A 25,097-nucleotide genomic window follows, 5' to 3' on the forward strand; every position below is an offset into this window, starting at 1 on the left:
ACAGGCAACGTTTTTGGTTTTGATCACCATTATATTTTCAGCACTTACCACAATATTAGGGACAAAGAAGATGTTCAAATGAAGAAGATCTGAGCTTTTTAGCCCAAAGAAAGAAAAGAAAAAGTATTCTTTCTATACATTGCCCCCTTATGTTTTTCAGCTACCTGATACTCAAAAAAAAGAAAGAAAAAAGAAAAAAGGCAGTAAAGAAAAAAAAACAAAACACTTACCTTTTCTGAATAATTCTTGGAGACTTTCAGCACTTTGATTTAATACAGCCCATATTTCTTCTTCCTGCAGGGGTCCACCCCGAACCTCCAGGGCCTCGGCTAGTGACACATGCATATTACCTGAGAAACAAAAAGTAACAGACGGGATACACATCAGCAACTTATACTGTACTTGTAGTAGTAGAAGTTCTACATCAGTGATAAGAGACTGAGGTTCCTGTCTACCTAATTTCTCAATATGGGCTTCAATCTAGATATAATCCTACAGCTTAAATTCACAGAGAATAAAGGAATTGGAGGGGGGAGAAAAAAAAAAGCCTTCAAAACAGTTACTTGCCCTAACCCCATAGAATCAGCTTCAGAGCCGGAATTGGAAAATAGGTGGTGACTACTTCATGGGAGGAGACAGAAACTTCCAGAAGGCAGCAAAGTGCAGATGATTAAATCAAAACAGCCAGAATGAACAGAAGGCCTTCCAGATTATAACTCTAGGCTTAGAGTTCCTCCAGCCATGGTGCATGAAGCTGAAGTAAGACAGAACGCATTTCTTACATTCACTAATTAATTCCTATATCTTCAATATATATAGTAAAACTATAAGTTTTATACTGAATGGATATAACTATGTCTAGACAGCTTTGTTGCCAACTCACCATTTGCCCTTGGGAAAGTCATTTCACCTCTAAACCTCAGTTTTCCATCTATGACATAGGAATAATAATAATAATAATAATAATAATAATAATAATAATGCCATTTCGTGGTATCTATAAAGGGCTAAAAGGTTATTCCTATACACATGCTTTGTAATTAACTCTATAGAAGTTGAATTAATAAAAAATGAGAAGGGTGCCTTTGTGGTGACATTTTTACAGGGTCAATTTTTTCAATAGCATTTAATTAAGTCGGTGATATAATGATAAATTTTAAGGTTTTCTATGGGGTACAATAATCTGATTTTCACTGTAAAAGAGGAAAATGAAGCTACTCAATATTATCATAAATAAAGTTTCCTACACTGGCATTCCATGAAAAGAAATTGGTAGGCAGAAGCAGATGGTTTGGAAAAGAAACTAGAGGGAGTAGAAAATGCTAAATCCTTGTTTTCTATAATTATATCCTTCATTAAATTTTAAAATTAACCTGTTTTAAAAAAAAGCTGTTTTAGACAAAACAGCTTTGTTCACTCAACTAACAGGAGAGCTAATATATTTTTTAAATTTACATTTATGGTACTTTAACCCAGACTGAAAAAAAGCAACTCCAGCTACAAATGAGGACAGCCTTGTCCTGTTACTTTCCTTTTCAAATGTTTACTACTAATAAAAACAAACAAGTAAACAAACCCACAAATGTTTACTAATAGCATTTTATGCTTAGAATCTGCCTTGAGGGGTGTGCACTTAAATGCACAACGTGGTAGTTAAAAGGGAAGATATAAGATATTGCTTAGAAAAAGCCAAAGGCATTCTGAGTTAATACCTTCTACATAAAACACTGTCTGAAATTGGAAGTTTCAACAGACGTGTCAAGATACCATTAGCAATCAAATACCAACAGGATTTGTTTTTGTTTTTTTCCTTGTGATTACACCTCATGTATTGTAAAGAAAATGATCTGTATTACACAATATTTTAAATCTTAAAATACAGGTTTTTACTTATTTTTAAAGAAATAGGTTTTTGGGGATCCCTGGGTGGCTCAGCAGTTTTAGTGCCTGCCTTCAGCCCAGGACATGACCCTGGAGTCCCGGGATCGAGTCCCACATGGGGCTCCCTGCATGGAGCCTGCTTCTCCCTCTGCCTGTGTCTCTGTCTCCCTTCTCTGTGTCTCTCATGAATAAATAAATAAAATCTTTTAAAAAATAGGCTTTTATATTATAATTATTTCCTATAAGAAAATGAAAAAGTATAAGTAACTTCTAGACATAGAATTTTTTCAGTAGTTTGACTTTTCTATCTATAAAAATTACAAATTATACTTCTGTTGCTTAACTCAATCGGGCTTAATTATATTTTATTAATTCTCTGTTAATTTTTATTAAAAAATTTTTTCTATTCAGTGTAGTAAGATCTCTCTATGCATCTCTGGTTGGAACTTGTTAGAACTCCAAAGCATAGAGGGAACATTGTTGTTTCAAGCAATATTATCTAGCTAACAGAACATGATATTTATAATTTTGTTTGTGAGAAAAGAGGCTTAAGATTTTAAAAAACTGTCTTATCCCTCTCATCACTCAATCTCAAAACTTAATGTAATGTTAAAGCAGCTTTCTAAAAATCAAACAATGATGTCATGCCTTATATTGTCTACTATGACCATGTTTGGCAACTGCTTACCATCATCATGCTTCTTTTCTATTACTTTTATTCATCTTTACTATAGCTTTCCAGATCATTAGTTCTGAAAGGAAAGAGAAGACAAGGGAATGAAAGAAACAGAAGTAGAAGGATGAAAAAAAAGTGGAGAGAAAAAAAAAGCCTGAAGTTAACCAACAGATGAGGGAAACAGTTTGTCACAAAAATTCTTTTTTTTAAAAAAAAAAAAGCTATCTATCTGACAGGGAGAGAGAGAGCACAAACAAGGGGAGCAGCAGGCAGACAGTGAAGGAGAATATATGGGGCTCAATCCCAGGGCTACCTAAAGCAAATGCTCAACTGACTGAGCCACTCAGGTGACCCTGTCATGAAAATTCTTAAAAGTGTATTATTACTTCAGTTACGCACAGTTATAGATAACCTGGTGTACAGATGTATGACTGGGAATTATTTTACTATCAAAGAGATTCTGCTTTATAATAAACATAATTGTATTCTTCACTTTTGTTTCCTTCAATGTGGTTGGCTACATAAATAAGTTTAAGGGAAGACTTTCAAACAAGAAAAATTAATTACATTACATAACCAGAATCATTATTGTGTTTTTAGTGAACACAAGAATTAACTGTCATGACCTTAAAACTATGCCCAGTCAAAGCCACAAAAGCATTCTAACAGATGTCATTTTAATCCAGAGGGATTTGTGGCACTCACAAATAGGAAGCATAGAAAAGTGATTCCAAAAAGATTGAAATAGTAAACAGATTAACTGAATCCCATCAAGTCATGTAACAACCTGCCTGGGGGGTAGACTAATGAATTACATATGTTTAAGTTGATTCTAAGGAATAGGGCTCCAAGATCACCCTATTTTAAGAACAAAACAACTATAGAATAGAGTTCTGTGTGTGCCAGTAGTTTGGGGCAAAGATCCACTCATGACCCTAGCTAAGGTCTTCTTTGGTCATTAAGAAACTCTAAGTTGAGAAAACAACATCCAAAATTATACGCACCTTTTAACCTAAAAGGATTCACAATGAAGTTTATAAAGAGAAGCCAACTCATATATTAGTATTTTTTAAATTTAAAGAATTTGTGGGGTGTCTGGGTGGCTCAGTTGGTTAAGCATCCTGACTCTTGCTTTTGCCTAGGTCATGATCTCAGGGTCATGGGATTGAGCTTTGTGTCAGGCATCCCATGGGGGGGGGGGGGGGGGATCTGCTGCTTGAGATTCTGTCTCTGCCCCTCCCTCTGCTCATATACACTCTCTTTAAAATAAATAAATAAATCTTTAAAAAGTAAAAAATAAAATGAACGAATTTATATGTATTTGGTATGTTGTTTCTAATGTTTAAGAGAAATAGTTCAGGTAGAGTGCCAGATACACTTTGTGATGCCAATTTAAAAAAAAATGTAATTAAGAAAATGAGTTCAGACTTGTATTTTAGGGGCTCCTGGGTGGCTTCATCAGATCATGACTCAGGTCATGATCTCAGGGTCCTGGGACCGAGCCCCTGCTCAGTAGGACGTCTGCTTCTCCCTCTGCCCCTCCATCTGCAAGTTTTTTCTCTCTCTTTCTCAAATAAATACATAATATAAAAAGACTTGTATTTTAAACTAAAAATGCCAAAAAAAAAAAAAAAAAAAACTAAAAATGCCACTGGAACATCTCAGAGAAATTAAATCTTAACATACTTTTAAGTTTTCATTCATCAGATTTTTTTTTAATATTTTATTTATTTATTCATGACAGACATAGAGAGAGAGAGAGGCAGAGACACAGGCAGAGGGAGAAGCAGGCTCCATGCAGGGAGCCTGAGGTGGGACTCGATCCCAGGTCTCCAGGATCACACCCCGGGCTCAATCCCAGGTCTCCAGGATCACACCCCCGGCTAAAGGCGGCGCTAAACCACTGGGCCGGCGGGACTGCCCCAGATTTATTTAAGTACTCAGGAAGGTTTTTTGCTCAGATAACTGAAATACTTTTTTCTAAAGATTTATTTATCTTAAAGAGAGAGAAAGAGAAAGCACAAGTGGGAGGGGCGAAGAGAGATGAGAGAGAGAATCTCAAGCCGACTCCACAATGATGTGGGGCTTGATCCTACAATCCCAAGATAACCACCTGAGCCAAATGTTTAACTGACTGTTTATTTCAGGCACCCCTGAAACACTTCTAAAACCTGACTTTTAATTGTATGAGTGCGGTTTAAAACATTTAAGAAAATTTAACTAATAAAGTTTGAAAATGTGCTTATACACCCCAAGAACTCCTTAAAAGTAACTACTAAAATCTTCTACAAGTATAATAAAATAATTAAATTGACCTTAGAAGTTTAAGAACTAGGACTTTAAATTTTTAATTTAATAAAAAAATTTAAAATAATGTTCAATAAGCTTTTCTTCATATAGTAATACTTCAAAGGCCATTTTTAAAAAAGATTTATTTATTTATTTTAGAAGAGAGAGAGTGTGTGCACACATGAGTGGGAGAGGTGGAGGGAGAAGGAAAGAGAATCTCAAGAGACTCTACACTGAGCATGGATCTGATGCATGGCCACTTGGGGCTTGATCTCACGACTCTAATCTCACTACCCTGAGATCATGACCTGAGCCAAAATCAAGAGTCAGATGCTCAATGGACTATACCACACAGGTGCCCCCAGAAACTTTTTTTAAAGTTAGAAAATCAGTTAACCCAGAAAATCACCCTGGGTTCGACAAAGCTTTCTTAGATACAATATCATATGGAAAAGGGAACCTTCTTACATGGTTGATGGGAACAACCTCCACAGCCACTCTGGAAAGCCACTCTGGAAAACATACCTCTGGTATGGAGATGCCTCAAAAAGTTAAAAACACAGCTGCTCTACAATCCAGCAATTATACTACTAGGTATTTATCCAAAGAATACAAACATAATGATTTGAAGGGGCACATGCACCCTTGTGTTTATAGCAGCAATGTCCACAACAGCCGAAATACTGAAAGAGCCCAGATGTCTATCGACAGATGAATGGATAAAGATGTGGCATATATACATGCAATGGAATATTACTCAGCCATCAAAAAGAATGAAATTTTGCCATTTGCAACAACATAGATGGAATTAGAGGGTATTATGCTAATCAAAATAAGTCAGTCAGAGTAAGACAAATACATATTATTTCACTCATATGTGGAATTTAAGAAATCAAACAAATGAACATATGGGAAGGGAAGGAAAAATAAAATAAGATGAAAACAGAGAGGGAGGCAAATCATAAGAGACTCTTAATTCTAGGAAACAAACTGACAGCTGCTGGAGGGGAGGTGGATGGGGAGATGGGGTAATTGGGGGGCATTAAGGAGGGCACTTGATGGGATGAGCACTGGGTGCTATATGCAACTGATGAATCTCTAAATTCTACCCCTGAAACTAAAAAAAAAAAAAAAAAAAAAAAAGATACAATATCAGATGTGTGATTTGTAAAAGAAAAAATGATAAATTGAAATTTAACAAAATCAAAACCTCTGCCCTTTGAAAAGAACGTTTAAAAGAATTCTTAAAAGCCACAAGTTAAAGGAAAGTGTTTGCAGATCACATAACTGATAAAAAATTTACATCCAGGATATATATAAAGAATTATCAAAAGTCAAAAATGGGAAAATAATCCATTTTTTTAAATGGGCAGGAGATGTGAATAGACACTTCAGCAAAGAAAGTATATGATGGCAAATAAACATGAAAAGATGCTCAGCATCATTAATCGTTAGGAAAATGAAAATTAAAACAACAATACAGGGCAGCCCGGGTGGCTTAGAGGTTTAACGCCACCTTCAGCCCAGGGTGTGATCCTGGAGACCCGGGATCGAGTCCCATGTCGGGCTCCCTGCATGGAGCCTGCTTCTCCCTCTGCCTGTGTCTCTGCCTGCCTCTCTCTCTCTCTCTCTCTCTCATGAATAAATAAAAATCTTTAAAAAAAATAAAAAATAAATAAACAACAAGACACTGTTACATAGCTATCAGGATGGCTAAAATGAAAAAGACTGTACAAACTGAATATTGACAAGGATGTAGAGAAACTGGAACATTTATATGTTGCTAGTGGGAATGTAAAATGGTTCCCTTTGGAAAAAAATTTTTTTTTAATTTTTATTTATTTATCATAGTCACACACACACACACACACAGAGACAGAGAGAGAGAGAGAGAGAGAGAGAGAGAGAGAGAGAAAGGCAGAGACACAGGCAGAGGGAGAAGCAGGCTCCGTGCACTGGGATTTTAGCATATTTTAAAACAGATTTTAGCATATTTCCACAATGGATTATTAATCAGCAATAAAAAAGAATGAACCTTTATTGAAACATGCAACATCATGAATCTCAAAATAATTGTGCTGAGTAAAGGAAACTAGACAAAAAAGTATATGATTTATGATTACATATGTAAAAAATTATAGAAAATGTAAGCTTATTTATAGTTAGAGAAAGCAATTCAGTTGTGGGAAGATGGCTTGCCCTGTGGAGAAGTATGTGGGAGTGATTATAAAGGGACATGAGAAAATGTTTTGGGATGATGGATATGTTCATTACCTTGTGATTATGGTTTCATAGATGCATACATATTTCATAACTTATCAAATTGTATAAATATGTATCATTTATTATATATATGTCAATTAAGTCTCAATAACATTGTTTAAAAGAGAAAAAACTAACTAATCCTGACAAAAGTGAGATAGCATTGCTTATCTTTGTCCCATGAAGCTGTCTGAATAATTTTTACTTTCAGAAGAAACTAAGCCCCAACTACAGGTAACACAGACTTTAAAAAAAAAAAAAAAAAAAAAAAAAAAAGACTTGTTTTCTACATGTTAACTTCTCCCATTAAAAAAAAGTCTATAAGACTACAAAAAACAAAATCTATGAAGAAAGTCTAAGATCTTCCCTCTTTAAATAGCCAAAGCATATCTAAAATGCCATGTAATTTAGATATTAGTAAAATTAGAATTTATACATTGATAACACTATCTTTTTAAAAACCCATTATTCAAGATAGCCATCCTTTGTTTTCTCTCAACTTCTAATTTTGTAAGAGGTTAAACCCAAAATAATAATCGCAATAATCAGAAGACATGTTAAGTAATGTGAATTATTCTACCTTTTAACTATTGATCCAGAATGGTCAACACCAAGACAGATATATTCAAAGTAGAAACAATAAAAGCACTTTGAGTCTAGAGGACTCAAAGCTAATCTCTCTAAATAAATAAATACATTACAATTTCTTTCTATTAGGGTGTTGGTATAGATAGATCAGATAGTGAGGAAAAAGCATTATTATCTGATATAGTTAGAAAAGATTAAGAAGAATTGGGATTTGTAAGAGAAAAAGAGAAATTCAGTGAAGTTTGAACTTCATGTTGCCTTAAGATAGAAAACAGCATGTGCTAAACATTTTTATTGAAGTTGGAGCAATGCTTAATATTTGTCAACTTTTCCATTATACTTTTCCAGTGAGAAAAGAGAAACTAAAACACAAGTCTAAATTGCATTTTTGGGCCTCTGGCTCATGTCAACCACTTATCTAAATAGAAATCATATATGCCTGTTCCCTGTTTTCAAAGACAGCTTCAAAAAACAAGAAGAAAAATTCTGAAATTCTTAACTCTCTCTGTATCATTTAAACTTTGGAGAAAAGTAAAACGGAAGGGAAAATCCCTAATTTCACATGTTACATTTCTTCTCACCAACTGGGAAGTACCAACAGAAAGTAATGTAACGGTAGAATTTCAGTTTTGAGTATTGTCTTTCTACCCCTCCTACCGACCAACTGACTTTTGCTAAGATCCTTGCTTTAGAGTACTTACTGTTCTTCCTCAAGAAATGTAGACTTAAAGTGTATCAGAGTGAACAGCCACTAAAGGAAACAAATATGCATAAAGCATAAAAGACTAAGAAAAAAATATTTGTCCATTATATCATAATAAACAAATTAGTGTGGTAGGCACAACTTTAAAATTGCCCTCAACATTCCTTTCATGTTGTATACGGCCTATGTTGGGGCACACAGCAAAGACCAAGGGTTGGCCTCTAGGAGTGGACAGTGTACTCCAGCCAACAACCAGCAATAAAATGGTCCTGCAATCACTAGAAATTGGAATTTTAACAACCAGTGAGCTTGGCAAAGGATTCTGAGCCTCAAATGATACTGCAGTTCCAAATGACAACTTGGTTTCAGTCTGGTTAGATCCTGAAAAGGGGAACCAGCTAATCTATACTCAGACTCTGACCAACAAGAAATGAAAAATCATAAATTTGTGTTGCTTTGAGATGCTAAATTTTAGGCTGATAATTTGTTACATAGCAATAGAAAAGTAATATGGACCTGGGTACCTGAACATGGGATGCTGCATTAGCAATAAAAATGTGAAAGTGGCTTTGGAATTGGATATTGAGTAGAAGATATAAGAATTTTGAGAAGCATGATAGAGAAAGTCTAACTTGCCTTGAATAGATTTTTAATAGACATGTGGATCTTAATCTGGATGCTGCTGGTAAGGACTCAGAAGGAAATGGGGAACAATTTGCAGGCAGACCTTGGAGATATTGTAGGTATAGTTTCAGACGACCACAATAAAATGAGTATTGCAATAAAGCAAGTCAGATGAAATTTTTGGTTTCCCAGGGCAGATAAGTTATGTTTATATTAAATCTATTAAAAGCGTAATAGCATTATGTCTAAAAACAATGTATACACCTTAACTTAAAAACTTTATTGCTAAAAAATGCTAACCGGTATCTGAGCTTTCAGTGAGCTGTCATCATTTTGCTAGTGGAAGGTCTTGCCTTGATGATCATGGCTGCTGACTGATCAAGGTAGTGGTTGCTAAAGGCTGGGTGGCTGTGGCAATTTCTTAAAATAAGATAACAGTAAAAATACCACATTGATGGACTTTCATAAATGATTTCTTTGTACATGCAATGATAGCATTGCACCCATAGCAGAACTTCTTTAAAAACTGGAGTCGGGATGCCAGGTGGCTCAGCAGTTGAAGTGTCTGCCTTCAGCTCAGGGTGTGATCCTGGAGTCCTGGGATCAAGTCCCATATCAGGCTCCCTGCATGGAGCCTGCTTCTCTCTCTGCCTGGGTCTCTGCCTCTCTCTCTAACTCTCATGAATGAATGAGTGAATGAATGAATGAATAATGAATAAAATCTTTAAAAATAAAAAATAAATAAAAAATAAAAACTGAAGTCAAGGGATGCCTGGGTGGCTCAGTCAGTTGAGTGTCTGCCTTCTGCTCAGGTCATGGTCCCAGGGTCCTGGGATCAGGCGAAGCCGGGCTCCCTGCTTAGTGAGGAGTCTGCTTCTTCCTCTGCCTCTCCCCCACCCCCTAGCTTGTACTCTCTCTCGTTCACTCTCTCTCTCAAATAAATAAATAAAATCTTTAAAAAAAACACACAAAAAAAACCCCCCAAAAAACCAGAGTCAAGCTGGGGCACCTGGGTAGCTTAGTTGGTTAGACATCGAATCTTGACTTCTGCTCGGTCATGCGTGGGATGGAGCCCTGTGTTGGGCTATGAGTTTAGCAGGGAGTCTGCCTGAAATTCTTTCTCTCCTCGCTCTGCCCATCCCCCTCTCGTGCGACTACACTCTCTTTTTCTCAAATAAATAAATAAATCTTTAAAAATAAATAAAATACTGAGGTGAATTCTCTCAAACCTTGCTCTATCAACTAAATTGATGTAATATTCTAAATCCTTTACTGTCATTTTGACAACCTTCACAGCATCCTCACAAGGAATAGATTTCATTTCAAGAAATCACTTTCTTTGCTCATCCATAACAAGCAATTCCTCATCTGTTGAAGTTTTATCATGAGATTGTAGCAATTCAGTCACATCTTTAAGCACCACTTCTGATTCTAGTTCTCCTGCTATTTGCACCACATCTGCAATTACTTCACCACTTGCACTCCTCAAAGTCATCTGATAGGTTGGAATCAACTTCTTCCAAAAGTCCTATTAACATTGATAGAGTTACCTCTTCTCCTCATGAATCATGTTTTTAATGACATCTAGAAAGGTGAATACTTTCCAGAAGGCTTTCAATGTATTTTTCAGAGATCCATCAGAGGAATCAGTATCTATGGCAGGTATAATAAGCCTGACAAAATTATTTCTTAAATAATAAGACTTAAAAGTCAAAATACTCCTTGATTTACGGGCTGCAGAATGGATGTTGTGTCAGCAGGCATGAAAACAACATTCATCTTGTACATCTCCGTCAGAGCTTTTGGGTGACCAGGCGCATTGAAAATGAGCAGTGATGTTTTGAAAGATATCTTCTTTTTCTGAGCATGTAGGTCTCAACAGTGGGCTTAAATATCCAGTAAACCATATTATACACAGATTTGTTGTCATCTAGATTTTGTTGTTCCATTTTGAAAATATAGGCAGGTTAGATTTCAAATCATTTTTAAGGACCCTATGATTTTCCAAATGGTCAATGAGCATTGGTTTCAACTTAAAGTCACCAGCTGCATTATCCCTAACAAGAGAGTCAGCCTATTCTTTGAAGCCAGACATTAACTTTTCCTCTCTAGCTACCATTTCATCTACATTGAAAATCTGTTTCCCAATGCCTTCATTAACCATCTTAGTTAGATATTCTGGATAACTTGCTGCAGCTTCTACATCAGCACATGCTGCTTCACTTTTACTTTTATGTTATAGAGATGGCTTCTTTCCTTAAATCTCATGAAATAACTTCTGCTAGCTTCCAACTTTTCTTCTGCAGGCTCATCACTCAGCCTTCAGAGAACTGAGGAGAATTGGAGCCATGCTCTGAGTTAGGCTTTGGCTTAAGGGAATGTGGTATGGCTGGTTGATCTTTTATCCAGGCCACTAAAACTTTCTCTGTAAGAGCAATAAGGCTGTTTCACTTTCTTATCATTCCTGTGTTCATTAGAGTAGCATTTTTAATTTCCTTCAAGAACTTTTCCTTTGCATTTACAATTCGGTGACTGGCACAAGAGACCTAGCTTTTGGCCTATCTTGGCTTTTTCCTTACTAAGTTCAATCATTTCTAGCTTTTGATTTAATGTGAGAGACATAGGACTCTTCCTTTCACTTAAACACTCAAAGATCATTGTAGGGTTATTAATTAGCCTAACTTTAGTATTTTGTGTCTCAGAGAATAGGGAAGTCTGAGGAGAGAGGGAGAGAGATGGGGGAACAGTCGTTAGTGGAATAGTCAGAGTACAAGCAACGTTTATCGATTATATTCACCATCTTATATTGGCACAATTTGTGACATCTCCAAACAACTACAACAGTAACATCAAAGACTACTGATCACAGAGCACTATAACAAAATAATTTAAAAATTTGAAATCTACAAGAGCAAATGCTGTTGGAAAAATGGCACTGACAGACCGGCTCAAGGCAGGGTTGCCACAAACCTTTAATCTGTAAAAAGAAAGAAAAAAAAAGCAATATCTAAAGACTGCAATAAAATGGGGGTATGCCTGTATTGGAAATTGGAATAAGAGGGATCCTTGTTATGTAGTAGCAGAAAGCTTGGCAACACTGTGTCATGCAGTAACATGGAAAACAGAATTTATCAGTGATATAACTGGATATATAGCTAAGGACATTTCCAAGTGATGTGTTGAAGGTGCTGTCTGGTTCAACTTGTTCTTTATAGTAGAATCCAAGGAGGGAGAGATAAATTGAGGAAATAGCTATTAAAGAGAAAGGAACCAGGCCTAGAGGATTCCCAAAATGCCCAGCCTCTCCAGGCATCAAAAGATGCTAAAAATAAAAATAAAAAAAAAAAATCACTGACAAAAACACAATACAGAAAAAAGATGACCTTTAAAAAAAAAAAAAGATTTTATTTATTTGAGAGAGAGAAAGAGAATGAGTGTGAGGAGGAAGTGGGGGGAGGAGAGAGATAAGCTGACTCCACACTGAGAATGAAGCCCCATGCAGGGGCTCTATCTTACAACTCTGAGATCATGACCTGAGCAAAAATCAAGAGTTGGAAGTTTAACTGACTGAGCCATCCAGGCATCCCAAAAGAGGACCTTCTCATAAAATTTCAGAAAGGTCAAAGGCTAAGGATTTAGTCACACATAAGACCCTTTCAATATTTTAAGGGCCTCCAGTAAACTTTAGAGTTGTACCTTAGTCATCTCAGCAGGAGGAAAAAACAGAAAAAGGATGATTTCATTTCTTGAAAAACCTGCCAGTGTAGCTTTTGTCTAATGTAGTGAATTCCTCTGGAATCCACTCCAAGCCCAGAGTTTGAGAAAATTGTTTCAGCATAAACACTATTAGTTTGAACAACAATAACAAAAAAAAAACCCAGAAGGAATATAAAATGGAAAGAGGCTGTTAGACTCCTCCCAAATGTCACTGGCAGAAAGAAGTCTGATAAAACTAACTGCAAACATATGCTTCCTTCCTAGAAAAGGAAGAATGTTTCAGAAGGTGGAACCAAGGCTAGAGGGTAGAATTGAGAGCCATGAAGTTCTGTTCCTAGGCTTTGAAGCCTAACCAAAACCCAGCTGGAGTCTGTCAACATGGATTTCAGAACTGTTATGGCCCAGTGACTCCTTTTTAAACTTTCCATTCTGTTCTTGCCTGTTTTGAACCATAATCTCTACAATAATTATCCCACACCTGGACCACCATTTTATGTTGGGACACTCTTTAATTTTACAGGTTCACAGATGACACACAAGAGCCTCACCTGCATCTAATTTAGATGATTTAAATAAGATTTTGGACTTTGAGCTGATGCTTTAATAGGAAAAGAACCCTGGGAACCATGGGAACAGGTGGATTTTGCTTCTGTGTATGTAAGGGGTGGGGTGGCATGAATACTTGGGGCCCAGAAGGTAGACTGCGGTAGGCAGAATTCTGAGGTGGCACCCAGGATTCTTGCCCCTCTGGTATACCAGAACTGTATAATCCCCTCTCCTTGAGTGTGGGCCAGACCTATCAGTATCAAAGGATAACCAATCAGTTGATTAGGTTATGTTGAAGAAGACTCTATTGGAGTAGATTTCAAAGGGATTCAAAGACAGGGAGATTTCTCCTGCTGGCTATGATAAAGCGAACAACCAAGTTCTGAACTGCCTGTGGAGGGGACCGAGTGTCAAGGACCTGAGAGTATTAAGACATGTAAGAAGATATGAACTTTAGACTATAGCTATAAAGGAACTGAATCCTGCCAACCACCAGTGACCTTGGAAGAAGACCCCAAGCCTCAGATAAGACTTTAGCCCTGGCAAACACCTTGATTTCAGTCTGATGTGATCCTAAGCAAAGGACTCAGTTAACTTGTACCTGGACTCCTGACCCACAGGAACTATAGAATTATAAATTATGCTGTCTGAAGCTACTAATCTTGTGGTAATTTGTTATACAGCAATAGAAAACTAATACTTCCACGTATAGATTTTGAAAAAAAAATAACACAGTAAGCTCTCTTCCTACACTTCTAAGGTTCTCTGATTAATATTTTCAGACCATTAAAAAGGATCCATAAAAAAGGAAATATTCTGAATAAATTCATCACTGTCTTTTTCAAACTGGAAGACCTCAAGCTTCTTACAAATCCATCACTTCATGTTTTAATTGACAAAGCAATTTGCACTGAGGTGACTTTTATAATATTGTTTGGGATGTAATGTTAGATGGTCCAGAAAGGTTGACCAAAGCTCATGCTACTCCAAAGTGAAGTACTAACAGAAGACAGTGACAGGCTATTAAAGAGATACCTGCTACTTTGCTGATTTCCCACCATTTAGCATTCTTATAATCAAGCAGTATATCCATTTATGATCTAACTGATAAAAAGCTGGCTATTAGAGATGTTAGAAGGCAGAAGGGAACAAAAGCTACCTATTCAGCAAATATTCGAATATTAAATGTGAAAGTGATGTCTAACTTTTCTTGTCCCTTCTTAGAAAAATACTAAATCTAAAAGGTTTGGGTAGGGCAGCCCAGGTGGCTCAGCGGTTTAGCGCAGCCTTCAGCTTAGGGCCTGATCCTGGAGACCCAGGATTGAGTCCCACATTGGGCTCCCTGCATGGGGCCTGCTTCTCCCTCTGCTTGTGTCTCTGGCCACCCCCCCCTCCCCCTGAACTCATGAATTTAATTTCAAACCATGAGGTTTGGCTTACTCTCTTATTCTGTGGCAATCCAACTAACTCTTTAAGAATGATTTTCTCAAGGTATAGTTTGTATATCTACTATTTTAATTAATTACATGGTTCTCTTGTAACTGTCATAAATAAGAATGACTGTGCAAAACAATGGAAACCTTTTTATATAAAAGATAAAGGAATTCTGGCTTATAGACAAATGACAAAATCACTTTGGATAAATTATTCAAATTTACTGTTAGTATATTACAGATCAGAACTGGAATCATGTGCTCCACTACAATTCATTCGTCAAAAGTCTGACTTTAATTTCTGATTGCACCACATCATCTTTTCTAACTCTAATCAATGCTGCTCAGTGTGACATATAATCTCCATCCATTCTCATAAAGCTAATGTTCTCTATATCCAGTTTTTATTAGAGAATGCACCTGCTACCAAGACTTCATCAATCATATTAGGTCAGATTATTCCTAAATCTAGCTTCCAGCCTTGAGATAGCCTTGTTCTAAATACTAGATTATCAATTTTAACTATGTGTTGCCCCATTTTTCCCCCGGATATACACTGTCCTCTGGAGTCAAATTCAATAAATCTAAAGCCTAAAACAATCTTTTTCTCCAAATTAGCACTCTAACTATTCCAAACAGATTAATGGGATCACTTTTCCTCCAGCTGCCAGATTTAATGTCCCACTTCTTTATCTTTTTTCTCCCTTTCCCCTTCATCTTGTCACCAAAACTGTTGCTTATTCACTCTAAATTTGTCCCACATTAATTTTTCTTTCAAGTCTCATTTTTCCTACTATTCATTCTTTCCCCTTATTTTGTATGTATACATGTTTGAATTTTTAAAAAAAATAGTGATTATTTTGTAAATATGCTTCTATGATTTGTTTCTTCACTCTAAAATATTTTGTGAGAGTCTTCCATGTTCATGTGTGTTACTTATTCACTTTTACTACTGATTAGGATCCCATTCTTGGGATTTGGATCATTTCTAGTTTTTTGATAACAAAAATAATGTTGTTATGAACATTCTGTATGAATAATTGAGTAGAAATTTTGGGTCATACAGTATGCACATCTTTGACACTTCGATGAGCCAAGTTTCTTTTCAAAGTGATTTTACCACCTTATACTCTAACAAGTAGCATAAATGTCAGTACTAGGTATTGACAGGGTTTGTATCAAACTCACAGGTATGAAATAGTATCATGTTATAATTTTAATTTACATTTTTATAATTATTAATTGGGTTGAACATTAAGCTTCTACATTTAGTTACTACATAGTTTGCTAGGGTAGCCATAACAATACCACCAACAGGGTATCTTCAACACTAGAAACTTATTTTCTCACAGTTCTGGAGGTCAGAAGTCCAAAATCAAAGTGCTGGCAGAATTGGTTTCTTCTGAGGCCTCTCTCCTTGGCTTGTAGATGGGTGTCCGTCCTCTCCCTCTGTTTTCACATGATCTTTTGTCTGTCTCCTAATTGTCTCTTCTCATAAGGACACCAGTCACATTGATTGAAGGGCCACCTTGAACCCAGTTTTAACTGAATTACATTTTAAAGACCTTATCTCCAAAGCCAGTGACATCCTAAGGTACCACTAGCTCTGTAATTTTTGGCAAATTAGTATCTCTAGGTTCAGTTTTCTTCTCAAAACAAATTATTTACCGTTCCTATCTCATAGACAGTTAGCAAAAATGAAATAAGATGCATATGGAGTTCTTGGTTCAGGGCCTGATATAGAATATCAAATCAATAACTGTTATGAATCATCATCGTTCTCAAATAACATAGATAAGTCATACAATATAAGAGCATATGGATTTAGTTATCTGGATGTCATAGTTAACTTTATTAAAAAGAAACCATGTAGGAGAGAAGGCAAATTGATGTGGAGCAGAAAGGAAACAGAATCTTAAGGGTTGACTTCTTTCTAGAAGTTTGGTTGCTAATCAAAGGAATAGAGTTAGGATGACAAATTTCAAAGTGAGGGTTGATCTTTTAATTTTAAATATTTAAGAGACTAAGCTTAGGTGGCTTAGTCAGTTAAGCCTCTACCTTCAGCTTATGTCATGATGCCAGGGTCCTGGGATCCAGCCCCTCACTGGGCTCCCTGCTCAGCAGGGAGTCCGCTTTTCCCTCATCCTCTGCCCCTCCCCCCACTCACATGCTCCTTCTCTCTCAAATAAAAAAATAAAATCTTTTTTTTTTTTTTTTTTTTTAAAAAAAAATAAAATCTTAATAAACAAATAAATATTTAAGGGACTTCATGTTTCTATGCTGAGGGAAAGAGCCAGTAAAGAGGTTGAAGGTACAGGAGGAGGTGGGCAACCAATAGGGAAGGTTATGAAGGTGGAGTGATTACCTTCACATGCTTCATCAGGTCCACTAAAGTCAAGATACAGAAGTACATGTGCGGTTGGTAATAAGCTAGGTGGAGGACTCTTGCCTAAAAGTCTTATGAGCTGAGTGAAGCAGTCCTTGTGATCTGTTTCAAAATACTTACTTCATATGTCTATTTGCTTGCATACTGCAAAGACTGACTTTCTTTCAGTGTGTATTCGGGAATCTGCAGTTCTGCAGCTAATTCTCATACACAGTAATGTTAAAGAATCACCGCACTAATCTGGATAAAACCAGCACGCAATTCTAATAATGCCTATGATCATTTTGATATTAATTCTAAAAGGGGAGCAATGTCAGATGTTCTTTATTACTCAGAGATCAGCCTGTTGAGTACTTCCTTACCATGCTTATCCTTGATATCTAGCAACTGGAGGCTCTTGAACTAACTCATAAATAAAAGAGCTATTTTAAATGGTACTCTTTCAACGTAGAAAACTAGAAAACTAACCAAAGCACAGGGACTGCTGGAGTTGCAGTATATAGCTATAGAATCATATATCAACTTATAATGAGAATACTGGCCCTGGATATTCTCTTGCTTGGCTGCCCCCTAGAACCAGAGTCAGACCTTCAGCTTTTCCTGGGTGCACTTAGCAGCCAATGAATAAGAACACAGAAGCCAAAAGTTTGCTTGGTGGATATGATAAAAGAACATGAGTTGAGACTTGTAAGGAGTTACTGAAGGGGTGGACCATGGAGTCTAGGCTAGATAAAAAAGATAATAAAGGTAGAAGAGAGTCAAATAGATTAGGAAAAAATGGAATGAGCTATCAACAAGATTATTTAACCATTCATTTATTTAAATATTTATTAAAACTTTATTGTGTGCTAGGCATTGGTAGGTGCTGTGTTTTTAGTCATTCAACCAACAAATATTTACTGAGTACTCACTATAAGCCAAATACTCTTTTAGACACTAAGGATATAATAGTGAGCAAACCAGACGAAAACACTGGGATCCAAGGAGTTTATATTTATTACAAAAGAGAGATAATAAATAAGGAAATAAAAGATCATATGGTGATTAACGCTATAGAGGAAAATAACTCCAGAAGGAGGGCTAGTGAATATCAGGGAGGTTAAAAAGTATACATTTAAAATAAAATATCCAAGGAAGTCCTTGCTGAGTTTGTCACTTGAGCAAAGATCTGAAAGAGCTAAGAGATTAAGCCATGCAGGTATCTAGGAAAGAATATTCTAAGCAGAAAGTAAAAAAAATCCTGAGGCAGAAGAATGTCCCAGGAATACCAAGGAGAAACAGTGAATAAAAGGAAGAAAAATATAAGATAAATCACATAGGGTCTTTCAGGCCAGTGAAAAAAAATGCTGGTACACACACTGAAATGGAAACCTCACTGGAAAGTTTTGAGGAAAGACTGATCTGACCTATTTTAAAAGGATCACTCCGGCTGCTGTTCTGAGAATAGACTATAGAAGTGCAAGGGTAGAAGCAAGGAGACAATTAGGAGGCTGTAACAATAATCCAGGCAAGAACTATTGGGCTTGGCCCAAATGGTAGCTATGGGACAGGTGAGAAGAAATCAGATTTTGGAACTATTCTGAAGGAAGGCCAAAATGATTTGCCGATATGGATGGCTCTTTGCCCTGAGACATTGGCAGGATGCAGTTAACATTAAGATGGAAAAGACATGTGAGGAATTGATTTGAAGAAGTTTCAGAGTTCAATTCTGTACCTGTTAACTTTGTGATGTTGATTGGACATTCAGTGAAGATGTCAAGTAAACAGCTTGATATGAGTCTGAAGTTTATGGGAGAAGTCTGGGATAAAGTTATACATTTAGATATCTTCAGCAGATAGATGGCATTTCAAAGCGCTGAGATTCACGAGATCTCTAAGGCAGTACATTCAGATAGAGGAGATACCCAAGGACAGAAGAATGGTAGGAAAAAGAGACTGAGTACAAATGGTTTACCTGAAGCACACCTCTTCTAGAGATCCCCGGTTATCTCAGAATGGGTTTGGTTTTTCAAACTGTATTTGTTCAAATCAGGATCTAAAGAATCTATACATTGCATATCTCTTTTAACTTGAAGTATTAATCTCTTAGTTATATTATGCTATTGATTTGTTGAACAAACTGATTATACTTTTAAAGTCCTCTTTTTTCACTCATTTTAAGCCCTAGACACCCATCATTAGAAACAGATGAATTACATTCACAGCAAATAGGTAAGGTTTTTCTAGCCTTCCTTTGCTTACTTTAAAAAGGATTTTATGTATTTAGTTATTACTCTAAGACTGTCTATAAGCCTGCATTCTGTAATTTTTTTTCAAAACCACAGTATTTGTTTTTGAAGAGGTACTTTATTAGCATTAGAAAAAAAAACTAAGCTAAAATAAATGGTAAAGAATACTTATAGTTTATGTTCAGACTGGTCTATAGGGTATTATGGAATAGGGCAACTGCCCTAGTTTTCACACTGTATCAGTCTAAAAATAAATTCAACAGGATTATACTATGTTGTATGGTAATTACCCAATGCACAATCCAGAAGGAAGAAAAAAATGACTAAATGACAGGTTTGCAATATTAACTCAAATAACCTTTTGGAGACAAAGCAAAAATTTTAAGAAGGAATAGTGTTTCTTTACACTTCTGTCTGTTATGAATTCCACTGCAAATGATAAACTACAGAACTTATAAGGTCAATTAAAATGTATTGAGGAGGGTGCCAAGATGGCTAGTGCATAAAGCATGTGACTCCATCTCCCAGTTAAGTTTGAGTCCCATGTTGGGTATAGATTGCTTTAAAAAAAAAATCTGAAAAAAATGTATTAAGGACAGAACTATGTCTAATATTGATAGTTGGATTATAACGACGACTGTTTATTAGAAAAAGGAGGAAGGAAATAAGAGGGAGAGGGATGGGGGAGAAAAAGACAAGTGACCAAGGAACAGCATCAAAAGAATGAGAGAAAAAGAAAAAAAAAACCAAAAACTCTAGTTTCACTTTAGCTCTTAGGTTTATTTATGTGTATAGGTTCCCAACCATTTATATGAAACTCTGGACCAGCTATGTTTTAATGAGAGTTTCTTTGATTTTAGAAAACTAATGACATTCTAATATTGTATATTCTGAAACATTTACAGCAAAGGTCTGGATTAGCATCCAGTAGCTAACATTACATTAATTACAGCTAACATTAATCCAGTAGCTAACATTAATTAATAACATTACATTAACATTAACATTTCTGTGGCAAACTGACAAATACTCGCACCAAGCAAGATAAATAAAAACTATAAATAGTTTCAAGTCAAGTCAGGTTTTGTCACCAAAAAAGCTCAGGTCAGTTTTACCTTCAAGTAAGTCACAAAAATGTTTTTGCTTTTTCTGGAACTGCAAAAAGGGATTGTGAACATAAATTTCATTAAAGAGGCTCACTAACTTTATAAGAATTTCTATTATCTTAGGGAGTACTTTGGCATAATTCTAGGGACTGGAGAGTGAACTTGAACCCAATTAAAATTTACATGGTAAAGTCAAGATTATATTAAGGACTATTTATTTTTACAGTGGGGCTTAAAATTTTTAAAAAATTAAATGTTCCATTGCCTATTGTGAATGTAAGAGTTTTTGGTCCATTAATTGTTAAAATGATCATACCCCTAACAAAGGACTTTCTATTTACATTCACAGCTAGTAGTGTAAATGCCACATGTATACCCCAGAGGCCAAGCTTTGTCTGCCTTCTGAATATAAGAAATTCAACAAGCCAGTGTGAGAAACTGGAAATACAAGATGCAGTCAGAGGTAGTGGGTAGGCTACATGACAGAAGGTAACACTGTATATCTGGGTTTCACAGATAAATAGGACAGGCTTCCAGAGACTATAAATATGTAAACAAAAGAGGGAAATCTTCAACAGTAATCAATTAGTTATAAACACTCAGGTAATTAGAGGGAAGAAGCGCTGGGGTTACAAAGTAGTAATAGCTATTTGACAATTATTTCTAAACTCACTTCCAAAATAGTGACCTTTATCTGTTTGAGAAGATCTAAGGGTATCTGCAGATGGCTAGGTCTCCAGTAATCTGGGTTGCAGAAACAAGACTTAAACACAGGCATCTGATTAATGAGCATAGTGGTGAGTTAATTATGTTGTGTTTATTACTGAAGGAGAATGTGACTCAGTACATATAAACACTATAATTCAAAGAATGTGACGCTTAGTATTTTCTGAGTTTTGTTATTTAGATTATAGCACATGTAATACCATGACATCTTAGCCTAAATGGATGGAAACCCTCAAAATTATATGTTGTATTATATAAATAAAATATTCCAAAAAAAAATATTCCATAAATCTAAATGGATGAGGTATTTGGGCATGTTCTCAACTTTTAGCTCTTCCTGGAACAGTTCCATTTTCATTTTTAAAGGTATTAGGGCACTACACAAATACCACAAAAGATCATTCCAACACAGGGCTCAAGAGGTATAGTTTTCTTTCTAAAGTTCTTCATTTCCAAAGACCTATTTGAAACTGGGCTTTGGTTAAAGAGACTTAATTTTGTGACATGTTCTATCTAGAACAAACTCTGTATTATTGACACTGTTTTAAAATGAAGTGTGCTTATTCTCTTCAATCCTATTGTAAGAACTTCACAAGTTATAGAATCTATTTCTCTCCCTGAGGTCAAACTGCAAACAAACAAAACCAAAACAAACAAACAAAATGAGAAAAGGTTTCACTTTTGAGTTGAGCTAATTAGCAGACTGAGTATATTATCAGGAGAGTTAGCTTTGTAACAGTTCTGTTCAGTAACATAGGAAAGTACTGTATTATCTCAACAATTCCATGAGGTAGGTACTACGATTATTTCATGTTACAAATGAGGAGTTGAGGCACAGAGATTAAATAATTGGCCCAGGATTATATAGCTAGTACATTGGGGAGCTGGGATATGAACTTAATTAAGCACTATGAGTATCTTCATCTCATAATGGGGATTGTTGAATTAGTACATGCAATAGTCTTTGAACATATGCCTGGCACATAATAATTGCTTAATATATGTTAGCTATCATTATTAAAAATTAGATTACTGAGACTTCAGTCAAGAAATTAAAAAAAAAAAAAACCTCCTGGATTTTTCAATCTTTCTGGTAGCTCACAGCTGGAAATTGGATAAAGAAAAGGGGAATTAGGTTGCAGTTGTTTACAAGGAAACTAGCCTGAGATACACTTAACTACAGATGAAGAAAGAAAATTCAGTCTTTGATCTTTTAAATATTTAATACAAGGGTAAATCTTAACATAAAGAAGAAAAAAGGTATTGCTGGCTGTTTTAGTAAGCAAACATGCTGAAACTCCATTAAAATACAGATACTGAAGAGACAATTCCGGAAGCCTTCCATATCCTTGAGGCCCTTCTCTTCCTAGGAGTGGAAAGGGGACAGTGGAGAAGAGACCCAAATACAACTTCTATCACCATATTACATCTCCATATTTCTAAATGTCTTTTCTACATCTCTTGATTATTACATTTGGCTTACAATGGGGCTTTTTTTTTTTTTTTTTTTAAGATTTTACTTATTTGAGAGAGAGAGAGTGAATGAGAGACTGAGAGAGAGAGAGACCATGAGGAGGGGAATGGGCAGAGGGACAAGCAGACTTCCTGCTAATAAGCAGGGCGCTTGCCACTGGATCCCAGGGTGGCTAGATCCCAGAGCAGCTTGATCCCAGGATTTTAAATCCAGGACTCTGGGATCATGACCTGAGCCAAGAGGCAGACGCTTAACTGACTGAGCCAGCCAGACACCCCTATGGTGGGGCTTTTCTAAGAGTAATACTTATGAGAGAATTTCTGTAGCTAAATTTTAGAAAACTGAATTCCACAATAAGCAAGTTACTGTTTTTAATTCTGCTTCAATACTTCGGATTAGGTCATGGAAAAAGTTCCAGTTTAGTGCTTGTTTTACTTGCTAATCTCTCTTTTAACAAACAGAGACATGTCCTGAGCTTGAAACCTTGCTGCACAGGCAGGCCACCCTATCATAGCTGACATTTCATAACATAATTATGTTTTCACATATCAAAATGGTATTGACTTTTGCACTTACCTTCCACTAATGGGGCATTTTACTGGTTTTCCGTGTAAGAAAATAATATTGATCTAAGATTTCCTTTTTAAACAAATTCAAGCAGGAAAATGAAATATTTTTAAAATATTAAGTAAATGACATTAGGATATAGCAAAGATTATAGTATGTGGTATACTATACTTCCCGTCAAACAAATAAAGATTGGAAGTACAAGCTAATTCTACTCTTAAGAGAAAAATGAAGATGATTCATTAATGGGCTCATTAACATTTAACGGCTATTTGTCTAGGGAAATAGACCAAAAGCATTCTAGAACTTTTTTCTCCAAATTTCATGACCCATGACTGTACATCAGAATTTCATGTCTACATAGACAACATTGCTGATATAATGAAACATACACTATACCTCAATTAAATTTAATATTCCAATTAGAGGGATGCCTGAGTGGCTCAGTGGTTTAGCGCCTGCCTTTGGCCTAAGGCGTGATCCTGGAGACCTGGGATCGAGTCCCACATCGGGCTCCCTGCACGGAGCCTGCTTCTCTCTCTGCCTATGTCTCTGCCTCTCTCTCTCTCTGTCTCTCATGAATAAATAAAATAAGATCTTTAAAAAAAAAAAAAACATTCCATTTAGGTCACAAGATGTGTTTATATATATTTTATTATATTTTCCAATTTAACAAAAGAAATAGTATTTTTTAATGCTTTTCCCTAAATCAAGTCATAATTCACTCCCCTTTCAAGTGAGTCTAGTTTCAGGCTAGCCAATTTCAACAATACAGAGAGAACTGGGGGTGAGGGGGCACACAGAGAAAAGCAGTAGATTTAATTGTATTGATTTGCCCCATTGTGTAGCTAAAAGGTAATTCTTCCTAATTCCCTCTGTGAGGCAAAGGGTAAGAAATGGGAGAGGAAGAACTTGAAAAAAAATTTCCTTCATATTTAGTATTCTATTATAATTCCCCGTAGTCATTTTTTTTCTTAAGATTTTACTTATTTATTCCTGAGAGACACAGAAAGAGAGGCAGACTCAGAAAAGCAGGCTCCCTGCGGAAAGCCCAATGCGGGACTTGATCCCAGGACCCCGGGATCATACCCTGTGCCAAAGGCAGATGCTCAACCACTTAGCCACCTGGGTATTCCCTCCCTGTACTCTTTTCTAATTATGCCACATAAGATATATATCTGGATTTTCTTCCCCATAATTAAAAATATGGATTCATCATACAATGAGTACATGATCAAGGCTTGGAGTATCTTGAATTATTTTAATGCTTTTCAAAATATAAACAAAAAAAATTACATTCTGTATATAGTTTCAGCTTTCATTGATTGATGTTAAATATTCCTTAAAATACTAACAATTTTTATTTATCTTTTTGAGATAGTGAGAGAGCAAGCATATGAGTTGAGGGAGGGGTAAAGGGAGAGGAAGAGAGAGAATCTTAAGCAGGCTCCAGCATGGACCTCAATGTGGGAGGGGCTCAATCTTAGCACCCTGAGAGATTATGACCTGAGTCAAAATCAAGAGTCAGACAGCTAACCTACTGGGCCACCCAGGCACCTCCAAATACTAATAATTCATTGGGATTTAAAAAATAAAAACTGAAGCACTAACCTTGATACATATTAAATCTTTCAGTTCATATCTTTGTTTCCAGTGACACATCCCACTTATGGTCCCCTTCAGACCTAATGTTTCTGAATCCTAGGCTTCTCCAGGGTTCTGTGGGACAAAACGGGTCACTCTTTTCTATCCCATTCTGTATATTTTCTGCACTTGATTTCTTTTACTTTGATTCCTCAGGTACTTTTGTTCCTTACTATCATTTAAAAATTCTGAAACTGGGCGGCCCGGTGGCTCAGCGGTTTAGCGCTGCCTTCAGCCCAGGGCCTGA

The 25,097-nt window shown here is 36.1% G+C and overlaps 1 protein-coding gene across 25 annotated transcripts in view; it reads right to left on the minus strand.

The window, feature by feature from the left end:
* Window positions 1-25,097, minus strand: part of PTPN13 (protein tyrosine phosphatase non-receptor type 13) — a 210,309-nt gene that overhangs the window by 152,750 nt on the left and 32,462 nt on the right. For all 25 annotated transcript variants that reach the window (XM_025998135.2, XM_072755696.1, XM_072755686.1 and 22 more), the window contains exon 2: window positions 231-350. In XM_025998135.2, coding sequence (XP_025853920.2) covers window positions 231-345 — 115 coding nt within the window. In that variant the 5' untranslated portion in view covers window positions 346-350. The remainder of the gene's footprint in view (window positions 1-230; window positions 351-25,097) is intronic.

This window comes from Vulpes vulpes, chromosome 4 (assembly GCF_048418805.1).
Source record: "Vulpes vulpes isolate BD-2025 chromosome 4, VulVul3, whole genome shotgun sequence".
NCBI classification, from domain to species: domain Eukaryota; kingdom Metazoa; phylum Chordata; class Mammalia; order Carnivora; family Canidae; genus Vulpes; species Vulpes vulpes.